We start from the raw sequence: 18,145 nt of genomic DNA on the forward strand, positions 1-18,145 counted from the left end.
TCAACTCCAACTTCTTCTAACAAACTATTCTCCCAATTAAACATCTGATTTATTGTGATAGAAAACACCAAAGAAATTCACTAGAATGGGTGAGCTGGTATTTGCAGTCGTATTTCCAAAACAAGTTTGGTTTTGTGATGTTTCAAGTCCAGTCTGAGGATTTAATTCACCTCAGAGCTGGGGTATTTTCAGGGTAAACTGTAAAGACTGTCAACCGGAGGGAAGTTTCTGCCTGAAAACATCTGCAAATGTTGGTTTTGGCTCCCATGAGCCGTTTCGCAAAACTGAGACTACTGTATGTAAGGCGCTTTATCTCGCTAACACCCTTCTCTTGCGACACAAAACACTCTTTTAGTTCATGTCCAAGGCACTTAGGGCTTGCTTTCATTATTTCTGCTACCTGTTAACTCGCTCTTCTTCTGGTTCTAGTGAATGCTCGTGAGTTCAACTCGGTGCTGGCTTTTTGACTTGAAGGTTGATTTCAAGTCTGTATATTTGGCATGCTGTGATGATTAGTCTACTGTTATAAGGATTCAGCAGCCCACAAGTGTGAGGACTTTTTGAGTGAGCACTTCTTGACTTGACAAGGTTTCCCAGTACAACTGCTTTCATTCTTGCTCTCTCTCTCTCTCTCTCTCTCTCTCTCTCTCTCTCAGCCTAACCCTTTCACCAGTTATGGTAAAAAGTATGACGTGTACGGGGAATGCAAACCTAGCCTATATATTGGGCTACATTTTGTTGGTTTGTTACGTAGTGGACTTTCTTGAGGTCGATTCAGTGCTGACCTGGACGTCAAGGTTGCCCTGTCGTGCTAGCCCCATTTTTCCATTGAATCTCACCAATGGATGTTTGTTTATGGAAACATGGCATCCGCACTGGGCTTGACTACTCTTTTGAATATCTCTTTTCCTCTCCAGTAGTTCTCTCTCTGTAGCTTTCCTTCCATTCAGTGCCTCTGGTGTTTGGACAAGTGTTTTCACTAAACACTTTATTTTCCCTCACTCCACATGTCACTGCTTCTCCAAACAGTGGGTTATGATCAATTCCCTGATTAGCATGGAATAAGAGAATGTTCTTGTTTTTGTCCAGTTTAAACGCAATTCGATTTCCTGTCCATTTTTCTCTCTCGAGCGAACGGCCCTTTTTCCAGTCATACTTTGGCAGTGGATGTCTTTTTAAATTCCACATCTGAAATCACCACTTGGTGTGTCTCAGTTACTTTTTGACCTGTTTGACCTGTTTATCTCAATGCCTGACCTTTACTCAGGTCAGGGGTCATTATTTCTCATATTGGAGACCCACATGGTTTGTTTGCAGGCATTTCTTATTTTCCTCTAACCCAGTTCTAATATACCTCATTCAACTAGGCTTGAATATTCACTACATTGGTGTTAGAATGGCGTCTGATATGGTATGTTAATACTGAGCTGGAACAAAAATCCTGTACACCTTGTTGCTTTCTCCAGAACTGGGAGAACACTGCCTTAGGGACTACAATAACAGCCGTGTCTGCAAACAAAGATGTCCAGCCTGTGATGCCTTAGCAGGGGAAACTAAAAGGGAAGTGGACTTGTCTCATCCTTAAAACATCCCTGGTTAATAAATACCTGCATCAAACTTAAAGCGTCAATCAGCAGTTGAAACGATAACAAAGCGTTTGCTAAAAAGCTGAGGGATAGGGCTGGAGAAATGGAACCACTCTCAAATTCATACACAGTGCTATGGATGCAAGGACTGACCATCCATGATATTAAAATAATAGTTTTAACCATGTTTTGAGGTTATACAGTGTTTTTTTTGTTTTTACATTTACTTTGTTTACAAACATTGGAGTAAAGCTTATTTTGGGTTATGATGTGGTAGGACAGTTGAACTAAGCTCCTGAGGCATTTCTACGTTATATTCTTTAAGAATCAGTGGGTCCATATTATAGCTACTACAGCTTGCCTCTAAGGCCAAAACCATGAACTTTTCCTCCTGGATGGAACAGTTAGATTTGGGTCGGGATCTTGTTATTAAAGCTCTCTTGGCTGACCGGATGAAAAGGGAGGGGCACGTCGTTCACTCACTCCTCTGTTTCTGTGTTTATTTCTTGGTTACACTATTTTCCTCACTCACCTTCTTGTTCTCTCTAGCTGCCTCTCTCAAACACACAAACGTTGTAATTTGAACTATCGTGGGGCCGTGACTGGTGTCCTGTAATATAGGTATCTTATTGATACCGGCTCAGTTTCCTGCTGTAGGCAGTTAGCTGCCTAGTGATTGCAACATTGGAACTATCCGATGTGAATAGATGACAACGATGTTTAGTTTCCAAGTGCTACTGAATAAGCTCAACTGAAATGCACCAATTACACATGATCCACAATGCACCAATTACACATGATCCACATTAATCTACTATATCAATCCATTCCAAATCTTTATACTATACATGACACGGCCGGCATATGTTGATCTGGCCTAGGACGGCAGCAGAACTGCTAGGACCAGGCCTGACTAAGACAATTTGCCTCTAATTTACTTGCGTTTGCAGCGGACCTTTGCCTGCTCAAAGTGAGCCGCTGCTGTTGGGAAGTCCAAACTGTCCTACTCCTTGGAGTAGCTTAATGTGCATCAGCCTCGTTATGGTGTCTTTGAGAAGGAGCGATCTGGAAGCCATCGGCCTCGTTACTGTGTCTTTTGAGAGAGCGCGCTCTGGAAGCCATCTTTACTCTGTTTTGGAGAAAGAATCCCCTCTCGGGCTCAGTGAAACGGGCATAATCAACACAATCTGGGAAAATGTTGCCCAGTCGGGGTGTACTTAGCTGGTCCCTTATGGGAACCTCACATCTTTTGCGTGAGTGAAAATAGAAACACGTGAATTTCCCAGCAGCCTGAGGATTCATTAACCCATGCAGTATATGTACCTTTGAAGTTAGAGCACGTCGACTGGCATTTCCATCAATTTATGAAAAGCATTAGGCATTGGGCCGGCAGCATTGGGCCAGCAACATTTTGGCTGACATTATCGGCTTTTCATTTATTTTTGGGGGCCAAAAGCCAGCATTTACTGACTAACAGAAACCCTGGCGCACACCCTCAAACACACACACCCAATCACACACCTCCTTCAACCCTCCGCCTCCTTAGCTGGGCCTAATTGTACAGCGTAATTTCATGGGTAAATTTACATGCACCTACTCACCTTCCACATATTTAGCCATGCCTAACTGTAAGGCGTGTTGCGTGTTACATCTTAGCTTGTGGAGAGTTGTGTAAGCCTTTGATTCACCCCCATGCATTCCACACTTTCTTGGAGTTCTCAGAGTTCATTCTAAAAGGCCCAACAAAGCAGAACGTGACGTTGAGGGCAGTCTCAGGGAACACCATGTACAGTACTCCCTTCCTCTCTGCCTTGCCTGCCTTTGTACACACACACACACACACACACACGGGGTTCACAGCTGTTTTGTCTCCCCGGGAACTTTCGCCTTCAAAGGGGACTAGCCTTTCGAAACCTTTGTAAGGCCTAGCCTTTAGGTCACGTATCAAATGTGTTTCCATTTTGTCGGCAGACTTCACCGCATACCTGACACACAGCTCCTCGAAGATCGGGTTCCCTGAGGTTTGCTCTCGCCATGGGAAAGCCTGCCAAGAGTGGAGGAGGAGGAGTAGTGGGAGAATGAAATATAGGGCTGTCCTCTCGCTCCCTCTGTCCTCCACCCATCCATCCCTTATTTTTATCTCAATGCTCTAGCTTGAGGTTTTATAGGGCAGAACTGATGCCTGAAGTGTGTGTGTGTCAGTGTACCAGGCAGACAGCTGCCCCGGCCGCAGCACTGGCAGACAGGCTTTAGTGACAAATGATCCTCTCCTATTCGGCCTGCTGACTCCCACTACGGGCCTAGAGACTAAGCTATATAGCAACGTAGCTGAGCTATATACATACGTGTATATATAAGTATAGCTCTGTACACAAGTCTGGATTTAACTACACAGCTCTCCTTTCACTGTGTAAACTCATCTCAACTCTAACTGATGTGCTGATAAGAGTAGATGTTTCATGTCAGTTGCATTTGAAGGGTTAAGTATATCATGATGTCATCAATGTTATTTCATGACATCCTCTGTAGCTCAATTGGCAGAGCATGGTGCTTGCTACTACAAGATAGTGGGTTCAATTCCTGGGACCACCCATACATAAAATGTATGCCAGAATGACTAAGTCGCGTCAGGCTAAAAGCCTCTGCTAAATGGCATGTATTATTATATTGCATTGTTTACGTATTACATTATAAACTTTCTGTTATGGCGTGTTGTTGTACAGGGATGTCATGTTGGGTTAGATAGGAGATATCGTCTCCTTGTTGTACAGGGATGTTAGATAGGAGGAGATATCGTCTCCTTGTTGTACAGGGATGTTAGATAGGAGGAGGTATCGTCTCCTTGTACAGGGATGTTAGATAGGAGGAGGTATCGTCTCCTTGTTGTACAGGGATGTTAGATAGGAGGAGGTATCGTCTCCTTGTTGTACAGGGATGTTAGATGGGAGGAGGTATCGTCTCCTTGTTGTACAGGGATGTTAGATAGGAGGAGGTATCGTCTCCTTGTTGTACAGGGATGTTAGATAGGAGGAGGTATCGTCTCCTTGTTGTACAGGGATGTTAGATGGGAGGAGGTTTCGTCTCCTTGTTGTACAGGGATGTTAGATGGGAGGAGGTATCGTCTCCTTGTTGTACAGGGATGTCAGATGGGAGGAGGTATCGTCTCCTTGTTGTACAGGGATGTCAGATGGGAGGAGGTATCGTCTCCTTGTTGTACAGGGATGTTAGATGGGAGGAGGTATCGTCTCCTTGTTGTACAGGGATGTTAGATAGGAGGAGGTATCGTCTCCTTGTTGTACAGGGATGTTAGATGGGAGGAGGTATCGTCTCCTTGTTGTACAGGGATGTTAGATGGGAGGAGGTATCGTCTCCTTGTTGTACAGGGATGTTAGATGGGAGGAGGTATCGTCTCCTTGTTGTACAGGGATGTTAGATAGGAGGAGGTATCGTCTCCTTGTTGTACAGGGATGTTAGATAGGAGGAGGTATCGTCTCCTTGTTGTACAGGGATGTTAGATAGGAGGAGGTATCGTCTCCTTGTTGTACAGGGATGTTAGATAGGAGGAGGTATCGTCTCCTTGTTGTACAGGGATGTCAGATAGGAGGAGGTATCGTCTCCTTGTTGTACAGGGATGTCAGATGGGAGGAGGTATCGTCTCCTTGTTGTACAGGGATGTCAGATGGGAGGAGGTATCGTCTCCTTGTTGTACAGGGATGTTAGATGGGAGGAGGTATCGTCTCCTTGTTGTCAGGGATGTCAGATGGGAGGAGGTATCGTCTCCTTGTTGTCAGGGATGTCAGATGGGAGGAGGTATCGTCTCCTTGTTGTACAGGGATGTTAGATGGGAGGAGGTATCGTCTCCTTGTTGTACAGGGATGTTAGATGGGAGGAGGTTTCGTCTCCTTGTTGTACAGGGATGTTAGATGGGAGGAGGTATCGTCTCCTTGTTGTACAGGGATGTTAGATGGGAGGAGGTATCGTCTCCTTGTTGTCAGGGATGTCAGATGGGAGGAGGTATCGTCTCCTTGTTGTACAGGGATGTTAGATAGGAGGAGGTATCGTCTCCTTGTTGTACAGGGATGTTAGATAGGAGGAGGTATCGTCTCCTTGTTGTACAGGGATGTTAGATAGGAGGAGGTATCGTCTCCTTGTTGTACAGGGATGTCAGATAGGAGGAGGTATCGTCTCCTTGTTGTACAGGGATGTCAGATAGGAGGAGGTATCGTCTCCTTGTTGTACAGGGATGTCAGATGGGAGGAGGTATTGTCTCCTTGTTGTACAGGGATGTCAGATGGGAGGAGGTATCGTCTCCTTGTTGTACAGGGATGTTAGATGGGAGGAGGTATCGTCTCCTTGTTGTCAGGGATGTCAGATGGGAGGAGGTATCGTCTCCTTGTTGTACAGGGATGTTAGATGGGAGGAGGTATCGTCTCCTTGTTGTACAGGGATGTTAGATGGGAGGAGGTTTCGTCTCCTTGTTGTACAGGGATGTTAGATGGGAGGAGGTATCGTCTCCTTGTTGTACAGGGATGTTAGATAGGAGGAGGTATCGTCTCCTTGTTGTACAGGGATGTTAGATAGGAGGAGGTTTCGTCTCCTTGTTGTACAGGGATGTTAGATAGGAGGAGGTATCGTCTCCTTCTTGTACAGGGATGTCAGATAGGAGGTTTCGTCTCCTTGTTGTACAGGGATGTCAGATAGGAGGAGGTATCGTCTCCTTGTTGTACAGGGATGTTAGATAGGAGGAGGTATCGTCTCCTTGTTGTACAGGGATGTCAGATAGGAGGAGGTATCGTCTCCTTGTTGTACAGGGATGTCAGATAGGAGGAGGTTTCGTCTCCTTGTTGTACAGGGATGTCAGATAGGAGGAGGTATCGTCTCCTTGTTGTACAGGGATGTCAGATAGGAGGAGGTTTCGTCTCCTTGTTGTACAGGGATGTCAGATAGGAGGAGGTATCGTCTCCTTGTTGTACAGGGATGTCAGATAGGAGGAGGTTTCGTCTCCTTGTTGTACAGGGATGTCAGATAGGAGGAGGTTTCGTCTCCTTGTTGTACAGGGATGTCATGTTGGGTCAGGTATCTCCTAGGAGGATGATTGTAGTAGTCTGGGTCTGATCGATTCACCTTCATTTGTTTCTTTACTTTTTTTATCATCCCCTTTCCTTCATCTCCTTGTCCACAACTATTGGTCTGTCTATCCCCCATCTTCTCTCTCTCGCCTAACCCCTCTCTCTCTCTCTCTCTCTCTCTCGCCTAACCTCCTTCCTCTCCAGGTATGGAGTGACCCCAGAGAACATCATCCTGTACGGCCAGAGCATCGGCACGGTACCCACGGTGGATCTGGCGGCGCGCTACGAGTGTGCTGCCGTCATCCTGCACTCACCTCTTATGTCCGGCCTGAGAGTGGCCTTCCCTGACACGCGCAAGACCTACTGCTTCGACGCCTTCCCCAGGTGGGTTATAATGGGGTAAGATGATGAGATAGTGGGTCGGTGGAAGTAGATTGAGTCTAGGGACAGAGGGAAGGGATGTTGGATGTGTTAGCTTTCTTGGCCTGTTGTCTTTGACTGACAGTTGAAATACAGCCATGTGCCACAGCCCTGATTTGGATTTTGGGTAGGTAGTGTTATCTCTCTCCTGCAGGGTGCTGAGGGGATGTTAAGGTGCAGCAGTAGGTACGTAGGTAGGTAGTAACTCGCCATGCTAGCTAGCTTTGAAAGGATGGCGGCTGAGCTCACAGACCTAGTGAAAAATAGGACTCCCAGGTCTCGGTCTCTGGCTGGCCTCTATCAGATGCCTGTAATATCCATAAGGGTTTGTATTGTGTCCCCCCTAGTCATATACCATGAGCAGCTACTTCCTGTACTTTGCTGCTTTATTGTAAAGGGTCGGCAAACTAGAAAATAAGTCTTGGTTATCAGATGGAGAACAACCTATTAGGCTGAGAAATACTGTACATTTGGTGCAGGTGGGAGGAACAGATAGCATCAAACTGTTATCAGCCCTGACACCTGTGGAACAATGGCATCAAACTGTTATCAGCCTTGAGATCTGGGGGTAGAAGAGGAGGGGGGGTGGAGAGCGGGCTGAAGTTGAATCTGCAAGTGGCTCTCCTAAACTGGGACTGCTATAGAGGACTGCTATTGAGGCCTACAGGTAACTGCCAAAATAATGGAAACACTTGAGTAAATGAGGGTTCTGTGGTCTCTGTTATGTTGTGGAGAACAATATCCTGGCATGGTTTAGGTCCTCTGCCCCCTTAGAGGGCCAGGTAAATGCCAATATATGCATGACTGTGTGTGCCCCTTTGTTGTTAGTCTCATCACCTGGAATGTGAGGATCCTGCTTTAAAGCTACAATGCAGACATCACATCATTTCTGGGTAACAATTAAGTAAGTACCTTGCTGTGATTGTTTTCAATTCAAATGGTCAATCATAGCATAGCAAAGAACAATTTCTGAAGCAAGATTTCTGATAGCACAGTCACAGTGTGTTTAAGGGAGGGGACAACTGAAAACTACCTGGAATTGGGGAAAGAGGTTTGGAAGGAACTTTCTTATTGGTATTTTAACAAATTTACCGCCTGGTGATGTCACCAGTCAGGTTAGAACTCCAGCTCTTACATTAAAATGGCGTTGTCCGCAATGTTACTGTATTATTCCAACCTCGTGTGTGTGTGTGTGTGTCTGTGTGTGTGTGTGTGTGTGTCTGTGTGTGTGTGTGTGTGTGTGTGTGTGTGTGTGTGTGTGCATGCATGAATACCAAAAAGTATGTGGACACCTGCTCGTCAAACATCTCATTCTAAAATCATGGTCATTAGAATTGCGTTGGTCCCCCCTTTTCTGCTATAACACCACTCTTCTGGGAAGGCTGTTCACTAGATATTGGAACATTGCTGCAGGGACTTGCTTCCATTCAGACACGAGCATTACTGAGGTCAGGCGCTGATGTTGGGCTATTAGGCTTGGCTCGCAGTCATGCTGAAACAGGAAAGGGCCTTCCCAAACTTTTGCCACAAAGTTGGAAGCACAGAATCATCTAGAATTTTCATTGTATGGTGTAGTGTAAGATTTCCCGTCACTGGAACTAAGGGGCCCGAACCATGAAAACAGTCCCAGACCCATATTTCTCCTCCACCAAACTTTACAGTTTGCACTATGCATTCGGGTAACGTTCTTCTGGCATCCGCCAAACCCAGATTTGTCCATCAGACTGCCAGATGGTGAAGTGTGATTCACTGGCAGCTTCATTAAATAGCACCCGCAAACACCAGTCTCCACGTAAAGAGACAACTCTGGAATGCTGGCCTTCTAGGCAGAGTTGCAAAGAAAAAGCCATATCTCAGACTGGCCAATAAAAAGAAAAGATAGGCAAATGAACACAAACACTGGACAGTTATGGCTTTTTCTTTGCAACTCTGCCAAGAAGGCCAGCATCCGGAGTCGCCTCTTTACTGTTGAAGTTGAGACTGGTGTTTTGCAGGTACTATTTAATGAAGCTGCCAGTTGAGGACTTGTGAGGTGTCTGTTTCTCAAACTAGACACTCTAATGTACTTGTCCTCTTGCTCAGTTGTGCACCTGGGCCTCTCACTCTTCTTTCTATTCTGGTTAGACCCGGTTTGCAATGTTCTGTGAAGGGAGTAGTACATAGCGTTGTACGAGATGTTCAGATTCTTGTAAATTTCTCGCATGGAATAGCCTTCATTTCTCAGAACAATAATAGACTGACGAGTTTGAAGTCCAGTTGTATTGCTTCTTTAATCAGAACAACAGTTTTTAGCTGTGCTAACATAATTGCAAAAGGGTTTTCTAATGATCAGTTTGCCTTTTTAAAATGATAAACTTAGATTAGCTAACACAACGTGCCATTGGAACACAGGAGTGATGGTTGCTGATAATGGGCCTCTGTACGCCTATGTAGATATTCCATAAAATAATCTGCTGTTTCCAGCTACAATAGTCTTTTATAACATTAACCATGTCTACAGTGGATTTCTGATCAATTTGACGTCATTTTTATATCTATCTATCTATCTATCTATATATATATCATATGTGTATATTAGAGGTCGACCGATTATGATTTTTCAACACCGATACCGATTATTGGAGGGCCGGGAAAAGCCGATACCGATTAATCGGCCGGTTTTTATTTTTTATTATTATTTATTTATTTGTAATAATGACAATTACAACAATACTGAATGAACACTTATTTTAACTTAATATAATACATCAATAAAATCAATTTAGCCTCAATAAATAATGAAACATGTTCAATTTGGTTTAAATAATGCAAAAACAAAGTGTTGGAGAAGAAAGTAAAAGTGCAATATGTGCCATGTAAAAAAGCTAACGTTTAAGTTCCTTGCTCAGAACTTGAGAACATATGAAAGCTGGTGGTTCCTTTTAACATGAGTCTTCAATATTCCCAGGTAAGATGTTTTAGGTTGTAGTTATTATAGGAATTATAGGACTATTTCTCTCTATACGATTTGTATTTCATATACCTTTGACTATTGGATGTTCTTATAGGCACTTTAGTATTGCCAGTGTAACAGTATAGCTTCCGTCCCTCTCCTTGCTCCTACCTGGGCTCAAACCAGGAACACCGACAACAGCCACCCTCGAAGCAGCGTTACACATGCAGAGCAAGGGGAACAACTACTCCAAGTCTCAGAGCGAGTGACGTTTGAAACGCTATTAGCGCGCACCCGGCTAACTAGCTAGCCATTTCACATCGGTTACACCAGCCTAATCTTGGGAGTTGACAGGCTTGAAGTCATAAACAGCGCAATGCATTGCGAAGGGCTGTTTGAATGAATGCTTACGAGCCTGCTGCTGTCTACCATCGCTCAGTCAGACTGCTCTATCAAATTATAGACTTAATTATAACATAATAACACACAGAAATACGAGCCTTAGGTCATTAATATGGTCGAATCCGGAAATTATCATCTCGAAAACAAAACCTTTTTCCTGTCAGTGAAATACAGAACCGTTCCGGATTTTATCTAACGGGTGGCATCCCTAAGTCTAAATATTCCTGTTACATTGCACAACCTTCAATGTTATGTCATAATTACGTAAAATTCTGGCAAATTAGTTCGCAACGATCCAGGCGACCCAAACTGTTGCATATACCCTGACTCTGCGTGCAATGAACGCAAAATGACACAATTTCACCTGGTTAATATTGCCTGCTAACCTGGATTTCTTTTAGCTAAATATGCAGGTTTAAAAATATATACTTCCGTGCATTGATTTTAAGAAAGGCATTAATGTTTATGGTTAGGTACAGTCGTGCAACGATTGTGCTTTTTTCGCAAATGTGCTTATGCGTTAAAAAATATATACTTGTGTATTGATTTAAAAAAAGGAATTGATGTTTATGGTTGGAGCAACGTGTACCTAAGCAATTATATGCAACGAAGGACAGGCTAGATAAACTAGTAATATCATCAACCATGTGTAGTTAACTGGTGATTATGATTGATTGTTTTTTATAAGATAAGTTTAATGCTAGCTAGCAACTTACCTTGGCTTCTTACTGCATTCGCGTAACAGGTAGGCTCCTCGTGGAGTGCAATGTAAAGCAGGTGGTTAGAGCGTTGGACTAGTTAACCATAAGGTTGCAAGATTGAATCCCCGAGCTGACAAGGTAAAAATCTGTCGTTCTGCCCCTGAACAAGGCAGTTACCCACCGTTCCTAGGCCGTCATTGAAAATAAGAATGTGTTCTTAACCTCTTGCATCTAGACGTGAACCCCTAGCCAACAGCCAATGGCACGGCACGAAATACAAAACCAACTAAAATACCACAATTCAATTTTCTCAAACAATCAACTATTTTACACCATTTTAAAGATAAGACTCTCATTAATCTAACCACATTGTCCAATTTCAAAAAGGCTTTACAGCGAAAGCAAAACAAAACATTATGTTAGGAGAGTACATAGACACAAATAATCACACAGCCATTTTCCAAGCAAGCATATATGTCACATAAACCCAAACCACAGCTAAATGCACTAACCTTTGATGATCTTCATCAGATGACACTCCTAGGACATTGTTATACAATACATGCATGTTTTGTTCAATCAAGTTCATATTTATATCAAAAACCAGCTTTTTACATTAGCATGTGATGTTCAGAACTAGCATACCCACCGCAAACTTCCGGTGAATTTACTAAATTACTCATGATAAACGTTGACAAAATACATAATTATTTTAAGAATTATAGATACAGAACTCCTTTATGCAATCGCTATGTCCGATTTTAAAATAGATTTTCGGCGAAAGCACATTTTGCAATATTCTGAGTACATAGCTCGGCCATCACGGCTAGCTATTTTGACATCCGCCAACTTCGGGGTCACCTAAACTCAGAATTACTATTAGAAAAATTGGATTACCTTTGCTGTTCTTCGTCAGAATGCACTCCCAGGACTTCTACTTCAACAACAAATGTTGTTTTGGTTCCAAATAATCCATAGTTATATCCAAATACCACCTAAAAAATGTTGTTTTTTTATTTAAAAAATCGGCCAAATCAGCGTCCAAAAATACCGATTTCCGATTGTTTTGGAAACTTGAAATCGGCCCTAATGAATCGGCCATTCCGATTAATCGGTCGACCTCTAGTGTATATATCATATGTAGTGCACATAAGGTGCGCACACCCCCTCTGTATGACGTGTAGTTAATGGTTTGGCAGCGTGCTGTGTGGAGTCAGTCTCTACACCCCTGCTGTTACTGCGCCGCTACAAGACAGATGGATACACTACTAATGCCCCCAAGGAGGTCCATTTGTCTTAATGTGTTTGTCTTCCCCACTCTCTCCCTTTTCTCTCTTTCTCTCCCTTTTCTCTCTTTTTCTCTCTTTCTCTCCCTTTTCTCTCTTTCTCTCCCTTTTCTCTCTTTCTCTCCCTTTTCTCTCTTTCTCTCCCTTTTCTCTCCCTTTTCTCTCCCTTTTCTCTCTCTTTCTCTCCCTTTTCTCTCTCTTTCTCTCCCTTTTCTCCCTTTTCTCTCTTTCTCTCCCTTTTCTCTCTTTCACTCCCTTTTCTCTCTTTCACTCCCTTTTATCTCTTTCTCTCCCTTTTCTCTCCCTTTTCTCTCCCTTTTCTCTCTCTTTCTCTCCCTTTTCTCTCTCTTTCTCTCCCTTTTCTCCCTTTTCTCTCTTTCTCTCCCTTTTCTCTCTTTCACTCCCTTTTCTCTCTTTCACTCCCTTTTATCTCTTTCTCTCCCTTTTCTCTCCCTTTTCTCTCCCTTTTCTCTCCCTTTTCTCTCCCTTTTCTCTCTCTTTCTCTCCCTTTTCTCTCTCTTTCTCTCCCTTTTCTCCCTTTTCTCTCTTTCTCTCCCTTTTCTCTCTTTCTCTCCCTTTTCTCTCTTTCACTCCCTTTTCTCTCTTTCACTCCCTTTTATCTCTTTCTCTCCCTTTTCTCTCCCTTTTCTCTCCCTTTTCTCTCCCTTTTCTCTCTCTTTCTCTCCCTTTTCTCTCCCTTTTCTCTCTCTTTCTCTCCCTTTTCTCTCTCGTTCTCTCCCTTTTCTCCCTTTTCTCTTTCTTTCCCTTTTCTCTCTTTCGCTGTCTCTCTCTGCCGCGCGGGCTCTCGCTTTGTTAAAACATTGATAAAATGTAACCCCTTCTCTCTCCCCAGCATCGACAAGGTGTCCAAGGTGGCGTCGCCGGTGCTGGTGATCCACGGCACGGAGGATGAGGTGATCGACTTCTCGCACGGCCTGGCTATGTACGAGCGCTGCCCACGTGCCGTGGAGCCCCTGTGGGTGGAGGGCGCCGGGCACAACGACATCGAGCTCTACGCCCAGTACTTGGAGCGACTCAAGCAGTTCATCTCCATCGAGCTGCCCACATCCTGATCTCCCTTGGCCTCCTCCACTAAAACCTAGAGGGGGGCTGCGTATCAAGTCTAAAATGGCTTCCTTTTTTCTTTCCTTGATCTGTGCAGAGAGAAGTTGATTGGTGGAAATTTGATACCCGAAATCCACCATGTTGGTTTGTATTGTTTATCGGTGCAGATGTTGGGGAGGAAGTGTTGAGATGCTTCCCCCAGGGCTTAACCAGGTCAGGCTGAGCTGAGCCAGGCCAAGGCATCCCCGGTGCTCATATGTGGACAGGTCTCTTTGCTAAGGAGCTAGGGCCCGCTCAGTATTTGCACTTGCTCTTCAATCTGGATCTCGATTTGATTCTCCTCTCTCTCGCTCTGTCTCTCTCTCTCTGCCGGTGGGGATGTGATAAATTCCCTCTGCGATCTTGTTCTCTCCATTTCATCTTTTTCTCTCTCTCTTATGCTCATGATTGATTGACTTTGTATTCTTTTATACCTGATGAAGAACAATCTGTTTTGCACCTCAGATACATGATTGATGTTCTTGCTTGTTTGTTTTTGTTTAAAATTGTTTTCTTTTTTTTTCATTCAGGGTGAATTCAAACGAATGCACTTTTATTGTGCAGATATTTTCAGGTAATCAAACTGTATGTTCTGATGTATGTTTTTTGTTATCTTATTGACATTCCATGTGTTTCACAACACAGAGAAACTCATTCCCATCATGTTTTCAAGGCCAATGTGTGTGACCGTGTGAGAGATGGGTGTGGTTGAAAAACGTCATTACCCAGCTCACCCCTGGGTGTCTCACCTCTGTAACAGTGCTCTTGTTAACTGGAGGTCATGTGGAAAGGAGGGCCAGGTGTTTTTCCTCAACTGGGGTTTTCAGTGAGGGACACCACCTGACCCTAATGATGACACTAGGCCATGTATCAAATAAAAACACACCTACAATGTACTGTAATTGAACCTGTGTCCCAGGACTGAATCAGCCCCTGACCTCGCGGCCTGGATTTGAACACCCCTATGGAGAATCCCAAATCAACCCCTAGCCAGTACTCTCTCTAGACGACACCTGATCAACCCCTAGCCAGTACTGTCTCTAGACGACACCTGATCAACCCCTAGCCAGTACTGTCTCTAGATGACACCTGATCAACCCCTAACCAGTACTGTCTCTAGATGACACCTGATCAACCCCTAGCCAGTACTGTCTCTAGATGACACCTGATCAACCCCTAGCCAGTACTCTCTCTAGATCACACCTGATCAACCCCTAGCCAGTACTCTCTCTAGATCACACCTGATCAACCCCTAGCCAGTACTGTCTTTAGACGACACCTGATCAACCCCTAGCCAGTACTGTCTCTAGACACACCTGATCAACCCCTAGCCAGTACTGTCTCTAGATGACACCTGATCAACCCCTAGCCAGTACTGTCTCTAGATGACACCTGATCAACCCCTAGCCAGTACTGTCTCTAGATGACACCTGATCAACCCCTAGCCAGTACTGTCTCTAGATGACACCTGGTCAACCCCTAGCTAGTACTGTCTCTAGACACACCTGATCAACCCCTAGCCAGTACTGTCTCTAGATGACACCTGATCAACCCCTAGCCAGTACTGTCTCTAGATGACACCTGATCAACCCCTAGCCAGTACTGTCTCTAGATACACCTGATCAACCCTTAGCCAGTACTGTCTCAAGACACCCCTGTAGATCTGAAAGGAGCAGATTTAAGCAGTTTTCATGTTTTTCTGCCTTGCTGTTCAGAGGATTTTTTTACCATATTGCTAAGACCTTTCCATTCATTTCAGATCTAGAGGTATGCCTTGGTCGTAGGAGTTGATTTGGGATTCGGCACCAGTGTAGATGTTTTTCTTCAGAAGTTTTCCATGAAGCCATTTTGTTCGTCTGTTCAGAATTAAGATTGTGTTTAACGTAAATGCTTTGGGTTGCTGTTTGTCAGTATGTACCTGTTCCTTTCATTTCAACACTACAAATAAAGCCTTAAGTCTGTGGACATTTCACCCTAACATTCCTGTCGACTTGAGTTGGGGAGTCTCATGGTCTGCAGGGGGACTGACTGCTGCTATCGGTTCGGTTGGAGGGATCTTCTCAATCACTGTGAAAATATGTTTTGGGGTAATACTTCACCTAATGCAATCTCAATGAGTCTTCACATGTAGATGAGAGATTTTTGAGCCATCTCACCACCTTTTGCAGATTCTGGCTGTATCCCTTTTTCCTGGGGGTAAGGGGGGGTTCCCCCCCAACAGACACCTTCCCTGCTCCCCATCTCGTTTCACTCCAAAGAACTCTGCAAGTGTCACCAAGACTACGTTTTGGAAGAAACACTGCATGCAAACAACTTTTCATAAAGGACATTTTGAGTGTAGAGAGTGAAGAAGCCAGAGGAATCACTGGGTTGAAGTATTCTGCAGATGTTCTCAGCTGGAAAAAGAGAAACACTACACTGCTCACAGTGTCCTTTTCGAAGGAGGAGGTATAATTGAAGGATATGTACGTAGCAACTTGTGATTAACGTTTTGACTGATCAGTGTATTGCTGTGAGGTGATGGCTGTATTTTGCGGTCGTGGTTGGGTTTTCGTGTGATGAGTAAAAGATTCTAGTGTTTTCTCGTCATAACTTACTAAGGGGCCTATGTTTTGACACAGCGAGCCCTTTAACTTAACATCTAGTTTTTTCTGCTTGTCTTTTTAAAAAAACGAAAAACTGCTTTAGTCCCATTTATTGTTTTGATACTGACATTTTTACAATGTTATTTTCCAGTAAATGTTGATAGATTTACACTCTAATGCTGGTTTGTCAGAACCATATGTAATGTATCTATATATCCTCTATACATAATATAAAACATTGATTTAAGGGCTATTCTAGCCTACTTGAGTTTAACACTGGAGTCACAGTATGCAAATCTAATGTATAAAAAAACTAGTGGGTACAGAGGTTTATTAGTGTTAAACTGACAAAGAAAAAGCCTTAAATGTGCCGTGCTACAGATTGTCATTCATGTTGGCTGTGTTGCTTTCAGGCAACATGGTGGATGTTTTAATGCTTAATGGAATAAAGAATGCATGGAATTACATATACTAGTCTGTTCTATTGTTTTTAAACGTATTATCTCGGTCTTCTACTGTGCTGATGTTCCTGTCCATGTACTAGCATCCATGAAGGACCATTTATTTTTACTTTATTTTACACCTGAGTAAATGAGGGATACAAGGTATTTTGAAAGCAGTTGCTTCCACACAGGTGTGGTTCCTGAGTTAATTAAGCAATTAACATCCCATCATGCATAGGGTCATGTATAATAATGCCCAGTTGATTATTATTTTGGCTACCATGGCTAGAAGTGATCTGTGACTTTGAAAGAGAGGTCTCAAAGGAGCATAGGGGCTTTAAAGGTTGTGTGTGTCTGTCACCAGATCTCAACCCAATTGAACACTTATGGGTGCAACTCTATATTAGGAAGGTGTTTTTAGAGGCCATTAGTCATGCGTTGCTCAGTTTAATAAACTCTCGTTGAATAATCACCTCCATGGTAGCCTGGGATAGTAAGCTTTATAGCTAGTTACTAGCTTTATTATAGTTACAGCATATCGGGTGGCAGGTAGCCTAGTGGTTAGGGGTGTTGGGCCAGTAACTGAAAGGTCGCTGGTTCGAATCCCAGAGCCGACTAGGTGAAAACTCGGTCTGTGTCCATGAGCAAGGCTCTTAACCCTAATTGCTCCTGTAAATCTCTCTGGTTAAGTGACTTGCTAATCTGCTAAAATGACATAAAATACAGAGTACTGTAGGTTATAGGCAATACTCTTTCAGTGTTAAGGAATCTCTGTAGTCCAGGGATGGCGAGGGGAAACTTGAAGCCTCTGAGAGTATAGGAGCAGCGAGAGTGTACACTGGCCAGCTGCCAGGCTTAGGGGCTCCAGGCGAGGAAGGGGAGGTGAGCCAACAACCTGTTTTACATGTCTGGGTGTCTGCCTGGAGGCTGGGAGCTGGGGTCTGGGGCAGTGGACAGACAAAGATATGTGTTATTGAGGTGTTTACCTGATATGACTGTTGCCATCTGGGGTCTGAAGCCTCATGGTAGCTACTATACAGTGCATATGAAGGATTGGTCCTTGGAGCCGAATAGCAGTGTTTTCCTCTGAAGAGGGAGCCGGATTGGTATGACTATGTTGCATCTACATACTGTACAGCGCCACTTGTTAAAAAGTTTCATTTGTGTGGTGTGGTGGCAGCAAGCACAATTGAAAGTTAGAAGAAAATCTAACATCAAAAAGGACACGTGAGTTTTCATATCAAAGTCCCAAGATGTGAGAATTCACTGTAGAACTTCAGGAATGTATTACATTTGCATTGGGGATCATGATCAAGCACGTTGACACTTGATCTGAGAAAACACTAGCCATCCAGTGGACCCAAGCACTGCAATAACTACGTTTAAACAAGCACTGCAACAACTACGTTTAAACAAGCACTGCAACAACTACGTTTAAACAAGCACTGCAACAACTACGTTTAAACAAGCACTGCAACAACTACGTTTAAACAAGGGCATTTGTAGTTTAGTTTATTTATCTTAATACACATATGGATAATTCCACGGTTACAGAGGGATGTTGAGACTCAGACTTTTCACTTTAAAATGTATGCCAAACAAAAAACAATGATTGCA

General features: G+C 43.7%; 1 protein-coding gene across 1 annotated transcript in view; it reads left to right on the forward strand.

The window, feature by feature from the left end:
* The window catches only part of LOC115166882 (alpha/beta hydrolase domain-containing protein 17C), a 41,729-nt gene extending 25,175 nt beyond the window's left edge, over nt 1–16,554 (forward strand). Inside the window, exons 2-3 of the mRNA XM_029720782.1 lie at nt 6,860–7,039; nt 13,250–16,554. Coding sequence (XP_029576642.1) covers nt 6,860–7,039; nt 13,250–13,469 — 400 coding nt within the window. The 3' untranslated portion in view covers nt 13,470–16,554. The remainder of the gene's footprint in view (nt 1–6,859; nt 7,040–13,249) is intronic.
* The last annotated feature ends 1,591 nt before the right edge of the window (nt 16,555–18,145 follow it).

This window comes from Salmo trutta, chromosome 29, assembly GCF_901001165.1.
Source record: "Salmo trutta chromosome 29, fSalTru1.1, whole genome shotgun sequence".
NCBI classification, from domain to species: Eukaryota; Metazoa; Chordata; class Actinopteri; order Salmoniformes; family Salmonidae; genus Salmo; species Salmo trutta.